This window comes from Leucoraja erinacea, chromosome 7 (genome assembly GCF_028641065.1).
Source record: "Leucoraja erinacea ecotype New England chromosome 7, Leri_hhj_1, whole genome shotgun sequence".
Taxonomy (NCBI): domain Eukaryota; kingdom Metazoa; phylum Chordata; class Chondrichthyes; order Rajiformes; family Rajidae; genus Leucoraja; species Leucoraja erinaceus.
Genome location: NC_073383.1, coordinates 48,930,305 through 48,945,552, shown reverse-complemented (window position 1 = coordinate 48,945,552; position 15,248 = coordinate 48,930,305). Strand labels below are relative to the sequence as shown.

The 15,248-nt window shown below is 41.2% G+C and overlaps 1 protein-coding gene across 3 annotated transcripts in view; it reads left to right on the top strand.

Annotated features, from left to right (window-relative positions):
- Positions 1–10,877, top strand: part of LOC129698980 (SH3 domain-binding protein 4-like) — a 76,770-nt gene extending 65,893 nt beyond the window's left edge. For all 3 annotated transcript variants that reach the window (XM_055638522.1, XM_055638523.1, XM_055638524.1), the window contains exons 4-5: positions 1,519–1,707; positions 5,859–10,877. In XM_055638522.1, the coding sequence (XP_055494497.1) occupies positions 1,519–1,707; positions 5,859–6,083 (414 nt within the window). In that variant the 3' untranslated portion in view covers positions 6,084–10,877. The remainder of the gene's footprint in view (positions 1–1,518; positions 1,708–5,858) is intronic.
- The last annotated feature ends 4,371 nt before the right edge of the window (positions 10,878–15,248 follow it).

Sequence of the window (15,248 nt, the reverse complement as noted above, 5' to 3'; positions counted from 1 at the left end):
AAGATTGTTCTCGGTTAAAAGTCAAGGGATATGGGGAGAAGGCAGGCACGGGTTATTGATAGGGGACGATAAGCCATGATCACAATGAATGGCGTTGCTGACTCGATGGGCCGAATGGCCTCCTCCTGCACCTATTTTCTATGTTTCTAAGGTAAGGGAGCAGAGGGCATGTGTGGACAATATTAACATGGGAAGAAAATGAATTTCCTGGAGAATGAATTGCCGACGTGTAATGGGTGATGACTTTCAATTTGCTTTTGAGACGAAGGTGGGGCAGGGATTACAAGATGTAGATAACAAGTGTTTTTCCATAAATTACATGAGTCATGTAACTACCATCTGACTCATCAATGGAGGGGATGCCTTCCGAGGATTTAATCCCTGATCCTCTCCTTCGCACTCCAGAGCTCAAACACTAGAACCCACTTTAACAGTTGGTTGAAGCAATATGAAAGTGCTGCAGTCTCACAAGGTTACATCAATTGGAGAAATGTTACCAATTGCCCTTTCTGGTCTTTAAAGAGGCCACAAAAGATTCCATGATGATATCTTGTTACTTGTAGAGATGTTCTTGTTACTTTCTCAAGCAATTTTGATAAAACAGCAAAGAACAAGCTGCTACAAGAGCTCAGTGTATCAGGCAGTAATTATGGAGGCAATGTTCCGCATAGGTCCTCAAGTAGCTCGTATTTTTGGTCCAGTTTCCAATGGTATTTTATTGTCACATGCACCTAGGTACAGTGAAAATCCATTTTTTGCAAACAAGTCAGTAAAAATGGCACTGCACATTGGCATAGTGATACATAAGTACAAGAGAGTAATATAGTCGCTACACTGACAGTACACAAGGGTCATCACATTTCCAGCACCATCTTGTACCCTTCAAGTTCTAAGTTGTTGAAAATGTAGATTCCTAACTAAGTCATAAGGGCCCATTCTCCTGGTGGCTGCGCCTGGTTGGAGTTTCAGGGAACGATGTGGCCAAGCAATGTTGTTAATGTCCTTCACCGCTGCTCCTCTGCTCTGTGGCTCTGCCTCTTGGAGCAGTGCCTGAGCCAATCGAGCACCAGACCTTTAGCATGACCAGGAGACATGTTCTCAAACTTCTACAGATTAACACTCCCAGACAAGCTTGATGCCGTCTACGCCCGCTTCGAAAGGGAGAACACTGTTCCAGCGTCTGTGTCTCCATTTAACAAAGCAAACCAGTTGTTCATTCCCTCACCCTGCTGCGTGCCGGAGCTGCATGGTCTCTACATTACTACATTACATTACAACCAGCCACACCTTAGCGTTAATACTCTGTTGGCCATAAGGTCCCTCGGGACGTCTGGAGGTTGTGGAAGGGACTGCGCAGTTGCAAGTATCTTTTATAGACTCGGAGATCTTTCCCTATCTTTCCCAAGGAGATTGAGGGAATGGTTGAAAGTGTTTGAATGATGATTTCTTTGAGCGTGATGAGCCAGAGGAGCCTTTCATCTGTTTGATGATCTGATGAACTCTTCCTTTTGTTTCTAGGCCTTGTTGAAGCTGGACTGCCAGGGTCTGGTTGCCAGGCTTATTCAGGATTTCGTATTGCTCACTACTGCCGTGGAAGTGGCCTCGAGATGGCGTGAGCTAGCTGACAAACTGGCCAGAGTGTCCAAGCAGCAGATGGACGCCTATGAAGCTCCCCACAGGGACAAAAATGGAGTGGTGGAAACTGAGGTGAGGAAATTGAGCTTGACAGTGTTGGAGCAACCAGCACTCACACTGCCTAGAGTTCGACAGCATAGAAATAGGCTCTTTGGCCCATCTCTAGATTCTGTAACACGGCATTGATAGACTCACTTTTTAAAGCCGACTTTGACTTTAGTGTCTGTTGTCTGAGTGCATTTTATCCACTGTATCTTTCTTCCAATCTTACAACTTCATTCATTGTTCCTCTGGTTGATTATTGAATCTGATATGTTTTTCAAGATGTTAAATTGCCAGTATTTTGCCAGTTTGATTTAGTGACACAGTTTATAATTTCTCTACACTGTCGTAACCTATTGATCCTCAAATAACTTTTTTTCTATCTAAACAAGTCCACTAATTTAGCATGGGTTATCTTCTGAAATAGTAGTTCCATGTCAAAGTCTTCCATGTTTCCTTAACGTATGTTTACCGCGTTGTATGCAAACCAAAGCATTTCACTGTACCTTGGTACACGTGACAATAAAGTATCATTGAAAGACTATCCAAGTCTAGGTTTGACAAACACAGATATTAAGAGGCCGTCCCTTTCAATGAGAATTACCATCCAAAGAGTGTCACAGTCAGATTATGAGACCTTCCAGTTGGTGTGTTATGTCATTGTTTAAGACAGGGACAATTTAGTTCATGATGACATTCAAGTCCATTGTTAGACCTCTCCACATTTAGTAGTTTGCTTTGAAATGCAACTGCAAACACCGGTAAATGAAAGTGTCCTAAGTTATGCAGAGTCTAGAGCAAAATAATTCTGTGTCCAACGCAAACCATTCGATTTTAACAAAGGTGGTTATTTGTGAGTTAAAAAATATTAAACTGCAATTGGAGACATTGAAAGTAAAAAAGTGCTCTGAAAAGACGTTGTTCACCAACAGCATTTGCTGTTTCTCTTTGCACGGATGTCAACTGATCTTCCAAGTTACAAAACTGTGGACTGTCTGAAGAAGGGTCTCGACCCGAAACATCACCCATTCCTTCTCTCCAGAGATGTTGCCTGTCCCGTTAAGTTACTCCAGCATTTTGCGTCAACCTTCGATTTAAACCAGCATCTGCAGTTCTTTCCTACACAAAACTAGATGATTGGTGAACAGTCATGTGGTCAGTGTGCAGAACAAGATAAATATAATAAAATAACTTGTGAAAACATTGCCACTATCTCACTGAACTGAACTGAACTTTATTTATAGAGCACTTTAAAAACAACCACTGTTGCAACAAAGTGCTGTACATGACTAATCATAAACATAAAACAAAACAATAAAAACATTAAAAGACAGTAAAAACAATAAAAAAACAATAATAGAAACACTAAAACAAGAGCAAAATCTCATGCAGGGGCGAAAGCCAAGGAATAGAAAAGGGTTTTAAGACTAGCTTTGAAAATGGACAGTGAAGGGGCCTGTCTAATGTGCAAAGTAGAGTGTTCCATAATGTCGGAGCAGCAACAGAGAAGGCTCTATCCCCTCTGAGCTTCCGCTTAGACCTCGGTACCTCCAGGAGCAGCTGATTAGCTGACCTGAGGCACCGAGCAGGATCGTAGGGATGAAGCAGCTCAGATCTTTGGGATGTGGGAGGAAACCAGAGCACCCAGAAGAAATCCAGGCAATCACAGGGGGGAACGTTCAAACTTTATACAGATGACACCCGATGTCAGGATCGAACCTGGGTATCTGGCACTGTGAGACAGCAGCTCTACCATTCTGCCACCCTAATTACTCCTGAGCTTCGTGGACCATTTCAGCAACTTTGTTGCTTGTCTCCCTTATCCTCTCATCAAACTCTGCCAGCTGCTCTTTCTGATTTCAGCCGAGTGTTGAAAGCTGTACTGATCTGCATCACTTCCTCTTTGAATATCCAGATATGTAAGAGGTATATTGCATAGTTTTCCCACCTCAGGGGTGAGTTGTTTGTATGTGTTTGTGTTACAAACAATAGGCAAGGGATTTTAAATGATGCAGACAAAGAATGGGTGATGTGTACTTTTTCTCCAAAGATCATGGATCTCATGCTGGCTACAATTTTAACTAGCGTTGTTTAATGTGCTCGGTCTGCTGCTCTGTCTGATATGTATGCGTTTGACCTTCAACATTAACAATCAGGGTCATTTACTAATCCTGGACAGCTGTTGAATGATTGAACCTGTATAAGACCTGCTACAGATGGTTCTTTGTTGCTGGACTGATTACATGCTCTCTTAGCCTAAAGCCAATGTCTCGGACACAGTGAAAATAAACTGGTATTTCTGTCACGCTATTCACCACAGGTAGAGTCACACAGCACAGAAACAGGCCCTTTGGCCCAACATGTCCATGCCAACCAAAATGTAACATCACAGCTAATCCTATTTGCATTTGGCCCATATTCCTCTAAACCTATCCGAGAAACTGTCCAAATGCCTTTTAAACGTTGTTAATGTACTTGCCTCAACTACTACCTTTGGTGGCTCATTCCATATATCTTCTAACCTTTGTATGGAAAAAGTTACCCCTCAATAGTGAGAATAGTGGACAGGCTTGGATGGAGCGGAAATGGAAAGGATGTTTCCACTAGTGGGAGAGTCCAGGACTTGAGGTCATAGCCTCAGAATTAAAGGACTTTATTTTAGGAAGGAGATGAGGAGAAATCAGAGTGTGGTGAATCTGTGGAATCCTTTGCCATAGAAGGCTGTGGAGGACAAGTCAGTGGATATTTTTAAGGCAGAGATGGATAGATTCTTGATTAGTACCAGTGTCATAGGTTATGGGGAGAAGGCAGGAGAATGAGGTTAGGAGGGAGCTATAGATCAGTCATTATTAAATGGCGGAGTAGACGTGATGGGCCAAATGGCCTAATTCTACTCCTATTCCTTATGACCTCAGTTTCATATTGATTCATTTGCCTCTTGCCTATGCCCTGTAGTTCTTGATTTCTCTACCCTGAGAACAATGCTCACTCCATTCAACCTAGCTATGATTGGATACACCTCTATAAGATTACCCCTTAGCTTCCTGCACTCCATGGAATAAAGTCCTAGCAACATCCTCGTAAATCTTCTCTGTACTCTCTCCTGCTTAAATTCGGTGCAGTATTTTCTTACGGTCAATAGGATGTTTACAATTAACTTGACTTGTGAACTTGCGTAACATTAGCCAAAATTTGTAAGTGGCCTCCTCTGTTTGACCTTTGCATCCTGTCACTGATAAACAGGTTGGTCAATGAGGCAGGAATTCATCAGAGGATACAGGATGCCCCAAAATAACCACTAATCAATGAAATCCTGCTGTGCAGATGTGTAATAGCATACTTACATTGAGCAGAAACAACTTGACGCGGTGATTATTTTGACTATAGTTGTATCTGCACTTGAACCCAAAGCTCAGGATTGGACTTCAAGCTTCTCTGTGTGATATTAGGCAACCTTAGTGCCGATTTAAGGTTATGGGTATTTGGCTGTTGGGAACAGCAATGCCATGAGTATACTCGGGAAATGTTACTGTCAGTTAATGTGGGAAGTGGAGTTTCCCATAATCTTAATTAATTTTTGTTTTAATTGTGAATATCCTGATGACCTCATGAAACTACTGCACCAATAGATATTTCTACGCAAGAAGCATGAGTAGCCCATGTAGTCCCTGTACCTGTTGAATTTGTGTAAAATCTGCTCCAACCTGAACAGAAGAGCACAAGACGTTTTTTATCCCCCAGTTTTAAGTAGCTTGTGTATCTAACAAATTCTTACCCGTTGACTCAATTCATCCATACGTTATGTGTTGGAAGGAACTGCAGATGCTAGTTTAAACCAAAGATAGGCATTAAAAGCTGAAGTAACTCAGCGGATCACTTTCTCTAACTCTCAGATTGAAGAAGGATCTCGACCCTATTCCTTTTCTCCAGAGATGCCTCCTGACCCGCCGAGTTACTCCAGCTTTTTGTGTATATCTTCAATCCATACGTTAGCCTGGTTGCATCTTTCTCCAGGAGGTTTCCAAGCTGCCAATAGAAAGTTAAAAGGTTTGCAAAGGCGATCCAATGGAAATATTCTTTGTCATTTGACGGGTTGCAATGTATTTTTTTTTTAATTTTAAAAGCCCAAATCGAGTGCTGTCATAGAAAATAGCAGAACTAATTGGTTTATTCCCTTCCAGGCTATGTGGAAACCAGCCTATGACTTCCTGCTGACATGGAGCGCACAAATCGGCGACAGCTACAGAGATGTGATTCAAGAGCTGCACATGGGGCTGGATAAAATGAAGCATCCTATCACAAAACGGTGGAAGCATTTGACGGGAACCCTGATCCTGGTCCACGCTCTCGATGTCCTCAGAGCAGCAGCATTCCGTCCCTTGGATCAGGATGATGTTGCCATTTGAACGATACTTTCACCTCTTCAGTGAAGACTCAGTGAGAGCAGAGAGTAGATTTGAGTCAGTCGCCCTAATTTCTATTTAGTGCCAGCTTCAATAAACCATCCTTACAACTTAGGGGGCCTCTGATGTTGCAAAGAACCTCCATTGTCAGTTTTATGGCACTGTACTCAAACCAGTCTGGCTCCTAAGACTTTTTTTAAAGAAAAGAGCCACCTGATATTGGGAGTGAATTCTGATAGCTTGTTTTGCACAAAATCATTTGAATTTTATATAGTGAATGGGTGAATCCACCAGTGAGTTAGTAATACAGCTCCTCTCTGTTAAAAGTGGTTAGGTTCCTATAAGCACTCTTTGTTAAGCAATAATTCATATCTATGAAGGTATAGTAAACTTTTAAACTTTGTGGCAGATACCAGCTACCTTGGATGGTGAGAATAGATCAGAAGCAACGCAATACCCTTATGTAAGGATGAAGGTAACCAAGCTAATGTTGAGGAGCTCAGATAAACATCATTCCTCCAGAAGCCACTGGAGCAGGATGAATGACAGCGAGTGCTCGAGAGATTCCCACCGCCCCCCCGCCCCCGTTTTTATACAGTTTATATTATCTCAAAAACACCTCCCCATTACCCTGATCGAAAAATCATTAAATGTTGCTAGCTTTTATAGATTCACAATCACAATAATACTTTATTAGCCAAGTATGTTTTACAACATACGAAGAATTTAATTTGCCTGGTCAGTCATACAAATAAAAGGCAACGGAACACACAAAACACATTTTAACATAAACATCCATCACAGTGACTCCTCCACATTCCTCACAGTGATGGAAGATGGAAAAAGTTCGATCTCCTCCCTTTGCTCTCCCGCGGTCGGGGGTCTTGATCGGGATGATCGGGTTGACGGGATGATTTTGACTCCCGTAGCCAACCTGAGCTGTATCAGGGGGATGTCAGCTCTCCCGCGCCGGACGATCGAACCCCACGTCGGGGCTGGTTGAACCTCCAGCGACGTTGGGGCTCCCGATATCCACGGCCTCTCCCGAGACTGCGAGCTCCCGCTGTAAAGTCCGCAGGCCGTGGTTGGAGCGATCGACTCCGATGTAAGTCTACGCCCCCCGCGATGGGGCCCAAGGTCAGCTCCATCGATGGTAGGCCACAGAGCGACCGGAGAATGCGATCAGAAAATTAATCGCATCTCTGGCGTGGTAAGAAACTTTTTTTTTAAGTTTCCTCTGACCCCCACATAAAACAAACCGGAGAACATTTACACAGGCTTTTCACACACACTTAATATTAAAAAAAAGACGAAATAACAGACTGTTAGCGGGGCTGCCAATCGTGTGCTGCCCCTGCTGGTGCTTGAAAGCTAGTTTCCTTCATGCTTGAAAGCTTGTTTCCAATTGAGTTCCCTGCCCTTCATTGTTAGAAACGTTTGTTACATAAATGTTCATTAACGGGGAGAGCTGTCGTCAAAATTCTGATTAAATTGCATTAATATTTTTGAATTGAATTTTTAACAATTGTGATAGTGTAAAAAAGGCTTAAATTTCACTGCGTGATTTGCTTTCTACTAAAGAGCACTATTTTACTGGGTACTATTTTTAAATGTGTCAAAGGACTGGGTAATGCTCCAGAATTATTCTTCAGTCCACATCCTAAGAAATTTGTTGAATGTAGTTTTTAAGCTTTGTAAATACAGCAGGAGCCTTAACTACCTCAGGTACATCTAACCTTTTCCAAACCCTCCTTTCATCATGATAGCTCGACCCTTAATTGCTTCCAATGCAACAGAAGCATTTCTCTGTGGTGGGCTGCGACATTCCAAGTGTTTGCCTTAAAACTGTATTTGGAGAGCTGCAAAGGGAAATTGGACATGTCAAGACTTGCTTGCACTTTGATCTGGGAAGCTGGCCCCAGTTACTGCATACTTAAACACTGACAAACCACACTGCAGCAGTTTTTAACAAGCCAAATCCATTCTATAATGCCATCCAGATATTCATCAGTTGCCAATCAAAGGTAGTGATTTTTACACTAAAAAAATGTAGATTGATTGAAGGTGCAGATGATTGGAAAGTGTGGGTGGGGGGGGTTGCAGACAAAGAACTCAGCACGCATGTAGGTTGACCATGTTCTCAGAATGCAGCAGTCCAGGATCAACAGTGGGTGTCCAACCTGTGCACAAACTTCTACTGGTGGAGGATTCCAGCTGAAAGAAACAAAAATATTTTAATTTATCAACTTATTACTGAAAATCATAACCTCAATGGGTTTCCCACTGATCCGTGCCACAGATGACTTGAAATGCATTATTTTCTCGCTCTGTTGTCTGTATGACTGCAGGCTTCGCCTTCCATTGACCACCTAATTTTTGATAAATATATATATTGAAATTTCTGTTTTGGAAGGTGCAGTTGTTTATGACTTTTAGCCATAGGCTGGATGGATAAACAAAGTCACTGATCTCAGTTGATGGAATTATTACCTTGCAATATTCTTAGTGTATAATTGGACCCTTGTGTTTTTTCTCTTCGTTAATTAGTTTGAGTTAATTATTGTAATCATTTTAAGTGAAGTATTAAAGACTGCACTAATTGGTGCCAGTGAAGCTGTCAATAATGCATGATTTAGGGGACACTTAATATTTTTCTCACTTGTTGGTACTAATTCATTCAAAACTCATTTTCCCATTTGTTGGTACTGCTTGTTGATGAGTCTTTTATAGCGTAAATCTATTATTAACAAGGCGATTTGCTTTTCTTGGATAAGGACCAAAGAGGTATCTTGGGTCTTTCGTACAATTTCTCTCCCCAGTTTTCTCTTTAGATATTTGAATTTGCATTTCAATAATCTCAGTCATCAAATATTCATTGTAATACCTCCTTGCCTTTTTATTGTCATGCTATTAGTCACTCAGACGGTGTATATTTCAAAGTTTTACACCTATTGAGAGGATATGCACAAGTGAGTCTTGTTGTGGTTGAGGTGCAGTGCTCAGTCAAGTTGAGTTGGGTGCCGGTGCTGTGGGCAAGTCGTTGTCCTGGCATCACTTGATCTTGACTATTCAGGACTTACTTTGAATAATTTGGCGATGTTGGATTAACTCTTTACCAAGCATGGAGTCCCTTCTCCACAGCAGAACGCTGCGGCATGTCTGTCTCTCAGATAGTTACCAAGTAACATCACTTTATGTGTTATTCAGGTGTAGTCTTTCGTCCAAAAAGCTATTGGTTCATAAACTATCTTAAAACATCCAATCGTTTGGCGGGTTGTAAAATTTTGCTAAAGTCTGTATCTGTTAATCTTCAAGAACTTCAACAAGAGAAAGTTCTTCACTCGTTTTCCTCTTTTCTGTCCTCCTCTCAATTCCCTGACCCTGTCCATAAAATGTCAGTATTTCCCACTCTTTTTCATCCATGCCTTAGCGAGCGATGATCGTTATTCTCAAACCGTGCTTCAGCACCAGACCTGTAGGGTCTTGATAATCTCCAATGCAGAGTTGGAGTTACTCAGGATTGCAATGTTGTCCGTGAAGCCTAGAGTGGTGCAGATAACACTTTGGTTATTCCAACTTCATCTGCACTCCTTTCCCTAAGCTCTGGAGCATGCAGATTGGAGGGTCCATGGCAGTATTGAATAAAATCAGTGACAGGGTTCCCCAGCTTGACGCCACTCGTGATGTTATTAGATTCGGTCTTGTTTTTGCCGACTGCAGCATTTGCATCCTCTGGTGATTTGAGCAGTAAACCTGTGCCCGAAAGAGTCGAAGGCTTTGGCTGGTTCCACAAAGACAATTGTAGGTTCTTTATGATTCTCTTTGGACCCTTTCATGATGTTCTGGAGGATGGTAGTGTTCTTCCTTCAGCCTTGCAATTATACTGACAGTCTTGCTCAGCCTTTTAGCCATGCTTTTGGTAAACCAAAAAGCCTCAACAGCCACGGCCTATGGTGAAGAGCCTTCAATTATCAATGGTTTTTGCCGCTTCCTCGTTCTCCATCTTGGGTGTTAGATGTTTTGAGTGTATCTGGAATGGTTTCCGCCTCAAACCACAGAATAAAGAGATTTGGGAGCAGTGTGTCCCACCAGCCAATCTAGGTCCATCCATTTTATACTATCCAATCCTAGGCGTTTGCCTCTTTGTATCCTTTCAGAGCCTTCATAATTTCCTCCATTTCAATTCTTCAACAAGAACGTTTGTAGGTTAATTGGCTTGGTAAATGTAAAAATTGTCCCTAGTGGGTGTAAGATAGTGTTATTGCGCGGGGATCGCTGATCAGCGAGGACCCGGTTGGCCGAAGGCCCTGTTTCTGCGCTGTATGTCTAAACATCTGTCCTGCCACTATAGATTTGCATTTTGCTGAGGTCCTCTTTGTTAGTGACTGTTGGCTAGAAGCATGTCTTGCATGCTAAGAGGACAATTTGATGCTTCAGATCTTCATTATTTGGAAGGATAGCCTTATTTGGCCTTTGTGATACATGTATTGCGCCTGTTTATATTTGGCCTTTTTTGCGTATCTCCTGTTGTTGTCAGTATCACTTTATGGGTTGCCCTTCCTTCTCTCACAGTTTGCATTCTGAGAGTCACTGCTGGTCCTGAAAAAGGAAGCTAATCAATGTAGTCTTCATTATGTTCTGTAGAAGATCCAATTTTTAAATCTTTTTCTTGGAATCACAGGTTGAGTTTGCTTTCATACACACCCTAATATCTGCAACATCCATTTTTATTTTGGAATGCATAATGGGTTTCCTGGAATTAAATTCAAAATGTATTTATCAGCTGGGCCCCATTCAGCCGAACACCTCCGCTCGGTCCGCAATAACCTAGCTGACCTCCCGGTGGCTCAGCACTTCAACTCCCCCTCCCACTCCGTCTCCGACCTCTCTGTCCTGGGTCTCCTCCATGGCCACAGCGAGCAGCACCGGAAATTGGAGGAACAGCACCTCATATTCCGTTTGGGGAGTCTGCACCCCGGGGGCATGAACATCGACTTCTCCCAATTCTGTTAGTCCTTGCTGTCTCCTCCCCTTCCTCAGCTCCCCTGCTGTCTCCTCCCACCCTCCAGCCTTCCGGCTACTCCTCCTTTTCCCTTTCTTGTCCCCACCCACCCCCACCCCTGATCAGTCTGAAGAAGGGTTTCGGCCCGAAACGTTGCCTATTTCCTTCGCTCCATAGATGCTGCTGCACCCGCTGAGTTTCTCCAGCTTTTCTGTGTAACCACCCATTCAGTCCAAGTTGGCCTTGAAGGCTAATGCATGCGTTGAAATGAATGACTGGCTGTTCCCCTGCATCCATTGTGGGCCATCAGTTCTCTGTGGAACTCTGGAAATGGAAACGTTGATAGCTCCTCAACTGTATTAAGTCTATCGGAATTTGTTGGCTAGTTTCTGAGGCAAAATAAGTTAGATAACAAGTTTTCTTATCTTGAATTGCTGAAGAACTATTGATAGTTGGGAGACTGCTTTCAGTCACTTTGTACATTGATGTAGATTAAATTACTCTCTTGAGCTAATTTGTTTCAGTTGTAGCTTGAACAATTCAAGCTCGTTCAACTTTTTCATGTGGATAAGGTTTAATTTGGCTTGTTGGTTTAGCTTGATTGTCTGAAGACAAAGCATTGATTTGATTAGCTAGGTAAAACAATATTCTCTTTAAAGCGCTGACACCGAATGCTTTGCATCTCAAAGATTGTAGTCAAAACATTTTAAAATTAGTGATTTGTAAAGATAGTATGTATGATGAATATGTTATGATTTATATAAATAGCACACAGCTGTTCATATTACATGATTATGATAGGGAAAGAGGTGATTTGTATCGTCCAACTCCGCTCCCTCCTCTCTGTAATGTACCAAGTGTAGAACCATGCCTTGAATCTGTATCTGTTTGACTGCACAACATTCATTGGTAAAACTCTGCAGTGTTTATCACTCGGTGAAAGTGTTGTATCCTTAAATATGTTCTCTAGCCTTTTAATATATTTGTCCTCTTGTCACTTTATGAAAATTATAAAATCTAGTATCTAAATTTCATACAGGTATTTTGTTCTGATTTTTTTAAACCCTTAATTAGAGTTAGCTGGCTTTGTAATATTTGTAAATATATTGCAAAAGTAGGTATATTTTTAAATACTTAGCATTATCTGTCGTCAAACATGTACATAGTGTTCTTTTGACAGTATTAAATGCCGTAGATGTCTGGCCCATTGACAGCTGCATGTAACTAGTAGGTAAAAAGAGCTTTGAAAGAGGTCAAGCACGCCAGCCAGTTATTAGTGAAAGATTTTTGAATTGAACTATTAGGATGTCCTCCAGGTAACCAGAAATTAACCTAACTGTGTAGTACAGAATTTAGGAATGACCTTGATTCCAGAACAGATGTGTAGTTGTAGAATGCATTGGATGCCTCTCCTCTCCCAATCCTTCCAAATTGTTCTTCTGTGCCCTGTTGTGTGTGAGCTGTTACTCTGATGGTTTTTCCATTGAAATTCACTCACAGGCAGCTTGTAAATGTATGTAAATATATTACCATCATAGCCACTTTTGGTCAATATGTGTGCATTGTTTTGTTCTGTTTTAATACTGCAGATGATGTGCAGTGTTTGAAGTTACATCAGGGTGTGTGTCTATCTCGTGATGACTGTTATGGTGCATTTGGAGTAGAATGTTGTCCAGAAGAATGGCCAGCATTCATTTGTATCAACTCAGTCCTGAATACCATGATCTTGACATGCATTCCCCACTCGTCCACATCAATTGGGTCAGACAAGTTGCGGACCTGAAAACATTCTTTTTTCAACGACATTTGCAGAAGTGCATTCACTTGTTCATCATTTGCTGCAATCTACTGGATGACAACTTAACACTAATGATAGTCTGTAGGTTTGGAACATTTTACACCCAACAACCTACCTTCTCCTGATCACTCGTGAACAGTATTCTTCTTGATGAGAGTGTGCACATGCATTTTGTAGAATGTTGTTTCATTTCATCAACACGATTTAAAGCACTCAGCAATTTCACTGCTATGCTTCACAGGACTGCTTTATTGATCAGTGTGGCAGAGGGTTATGGGGGCAGTCCTTTATGTGCAGGAGAGTTTAAATATGTGTCCATTTTAATTGGCAACCAGTGATCCGATGAGTTGGCTTGTACTTTCATTGCATTCCAGTTTTACTGTCCTAGTTACACCCATTTAATTCAGGCCTATATGCCCGAGATGTATTTAAAACAATTCTCTTTTCTATTTTTACTTAACTCTCACAGATGTCAGTAAGCAAACTTTGTTTGCCATGGGCTCTTGCTCACAAGCTTGCTTCTCACTTGTATCCTGACTCTTTTGAATGCTCGAGCACACACACACAATGTTATGTTAATTGCTATTGCTACTGTTTAACGATGTGGATCGCCTTATTTCTGTGTTTTTTTGTAAACCACTGTGCTTTCCATTGCTCTGTATTTATAAGAAAGTAATTTCTAGTTATATTGACACCTTTTGGCTGATTTTAAACATATAAATTTTTCAATAAAAACTGTTTCTTACTGCATTCCCTGTGCTTCATTGTTGCACACACCACTCATTGGATGTTACTTTTGCCAGGTCTATGAAGTTGGGTTTGTTGCTGCCGCATTCAGGGAAATTGTGAAATTACATTAAAGTAGAAGGTGACGGCACAGTGGCGCAGCGGTAGAGTTGCTGCCTTACAGCGCAAGAGACAAGGGTTCGATTCTGACCTTGAATGCTGTCTGTATGGAGTTTAACGTTCTCTTTAACGTGACCATGTGGGTTTCCCCCAGGTGCTTCAGTTACCTCCTACATTCCAATGACGTACAGGTTGTAGGTTAATTGGCTTTGGTAAAAGTTGTAAATTGACCCTGGTGTGTAAGATAATGGGATGATAACTGGTTAGTGCGCTGTATCTCTAAAGTCTAAAAAGTAGAAATTTGATTTATAATCCAATCTTCATTGTGAAATCTCAGGTAACTTTGCAACAATTATGTATTTAACCAGACATCACATTTACAATAGAGACACGAGAAACTAGTAATTTAGAGTAAAAACAAATTGCTGATGGAACTTGATGACATTGGCAGCATCTTTGGAGGCAGCGGGATTGTTGAAATGTTGGTCAAGACCCTGGATCAGGACTGGATGATTTTGCTTCACTTGCTGAGTTCCTCCATTATTTTGTTTTGTGAATCATATTTGAGAACATTGTGTGATGCAAGACCTTAGAACCATCAAGGAGATTAATATGCTGCGGGAAGGGAGAATGGCAGCCTTTGTCAAGGAACTTTGTCATGGTGTTTTGATTTTCAGAAGCAATGATGCAAAGACTGAATCCTTTTGCCAGAGAAATTTACTGCGGTTTAACGATGATTATATAATTGATTTAATTAATACTACTGATAGAGGAAGATGTCCAAAAGTTAGGAATGCAAAAGTATTAGATTAACATGTTGAAGTATCACTGTACATTTATGTTGCACTAATGCACAAAAATAATAAAGATTCAGCTCCCAAGTCAGTGTAACATCTGACATTTTAATGAAATCTAGAATTGGTTTTGAAAGGGATTGAAAAATATACTCTTATTTATTTCAAGCTAAAAACATTAGTTCCACATTTGAATGCATTAATGTGGTCGGTGCAAAGAATGACCACTAATGTCTCCATTGGATAAGTGGAATTGCTCTTAAGCAGGTCGCCTGACTTTTAGTTGATTAAATTCTTAGATTTGTGAATGTAAGGTAAAAGCCCAATGTTGATACATTGAGCAGAGATGGAGTCATATGGCTATATAGGACAGAAGCATTCCTTTCAGCCTTCTTTGTCCATGCCACCCAAGATGGCATACTATTTTAGTCCCATTTCACCATAGTCCTCTATGTGTTTGAATATCTTTTAAAAATTATAATTGCATCCACTAATATAGCAGGTCATTCCAGAGACAGACTACCCTCAAATAAAAGGTTGCCCCTGAGGTCCCTCTTAAATGAAGAGGGACCTCAAGAAGAGCCTTCAATCCATCAAAATGAAATCAATTTTCATGCTCTTCAACTCACATACTGCCTTAAACTTTCCACCATCAATCGGCAGCTGTGGAGTCCTTGTGACCCAATGCATTTATCATCCTGCCATTTAACATGATAATCCTGATCTGT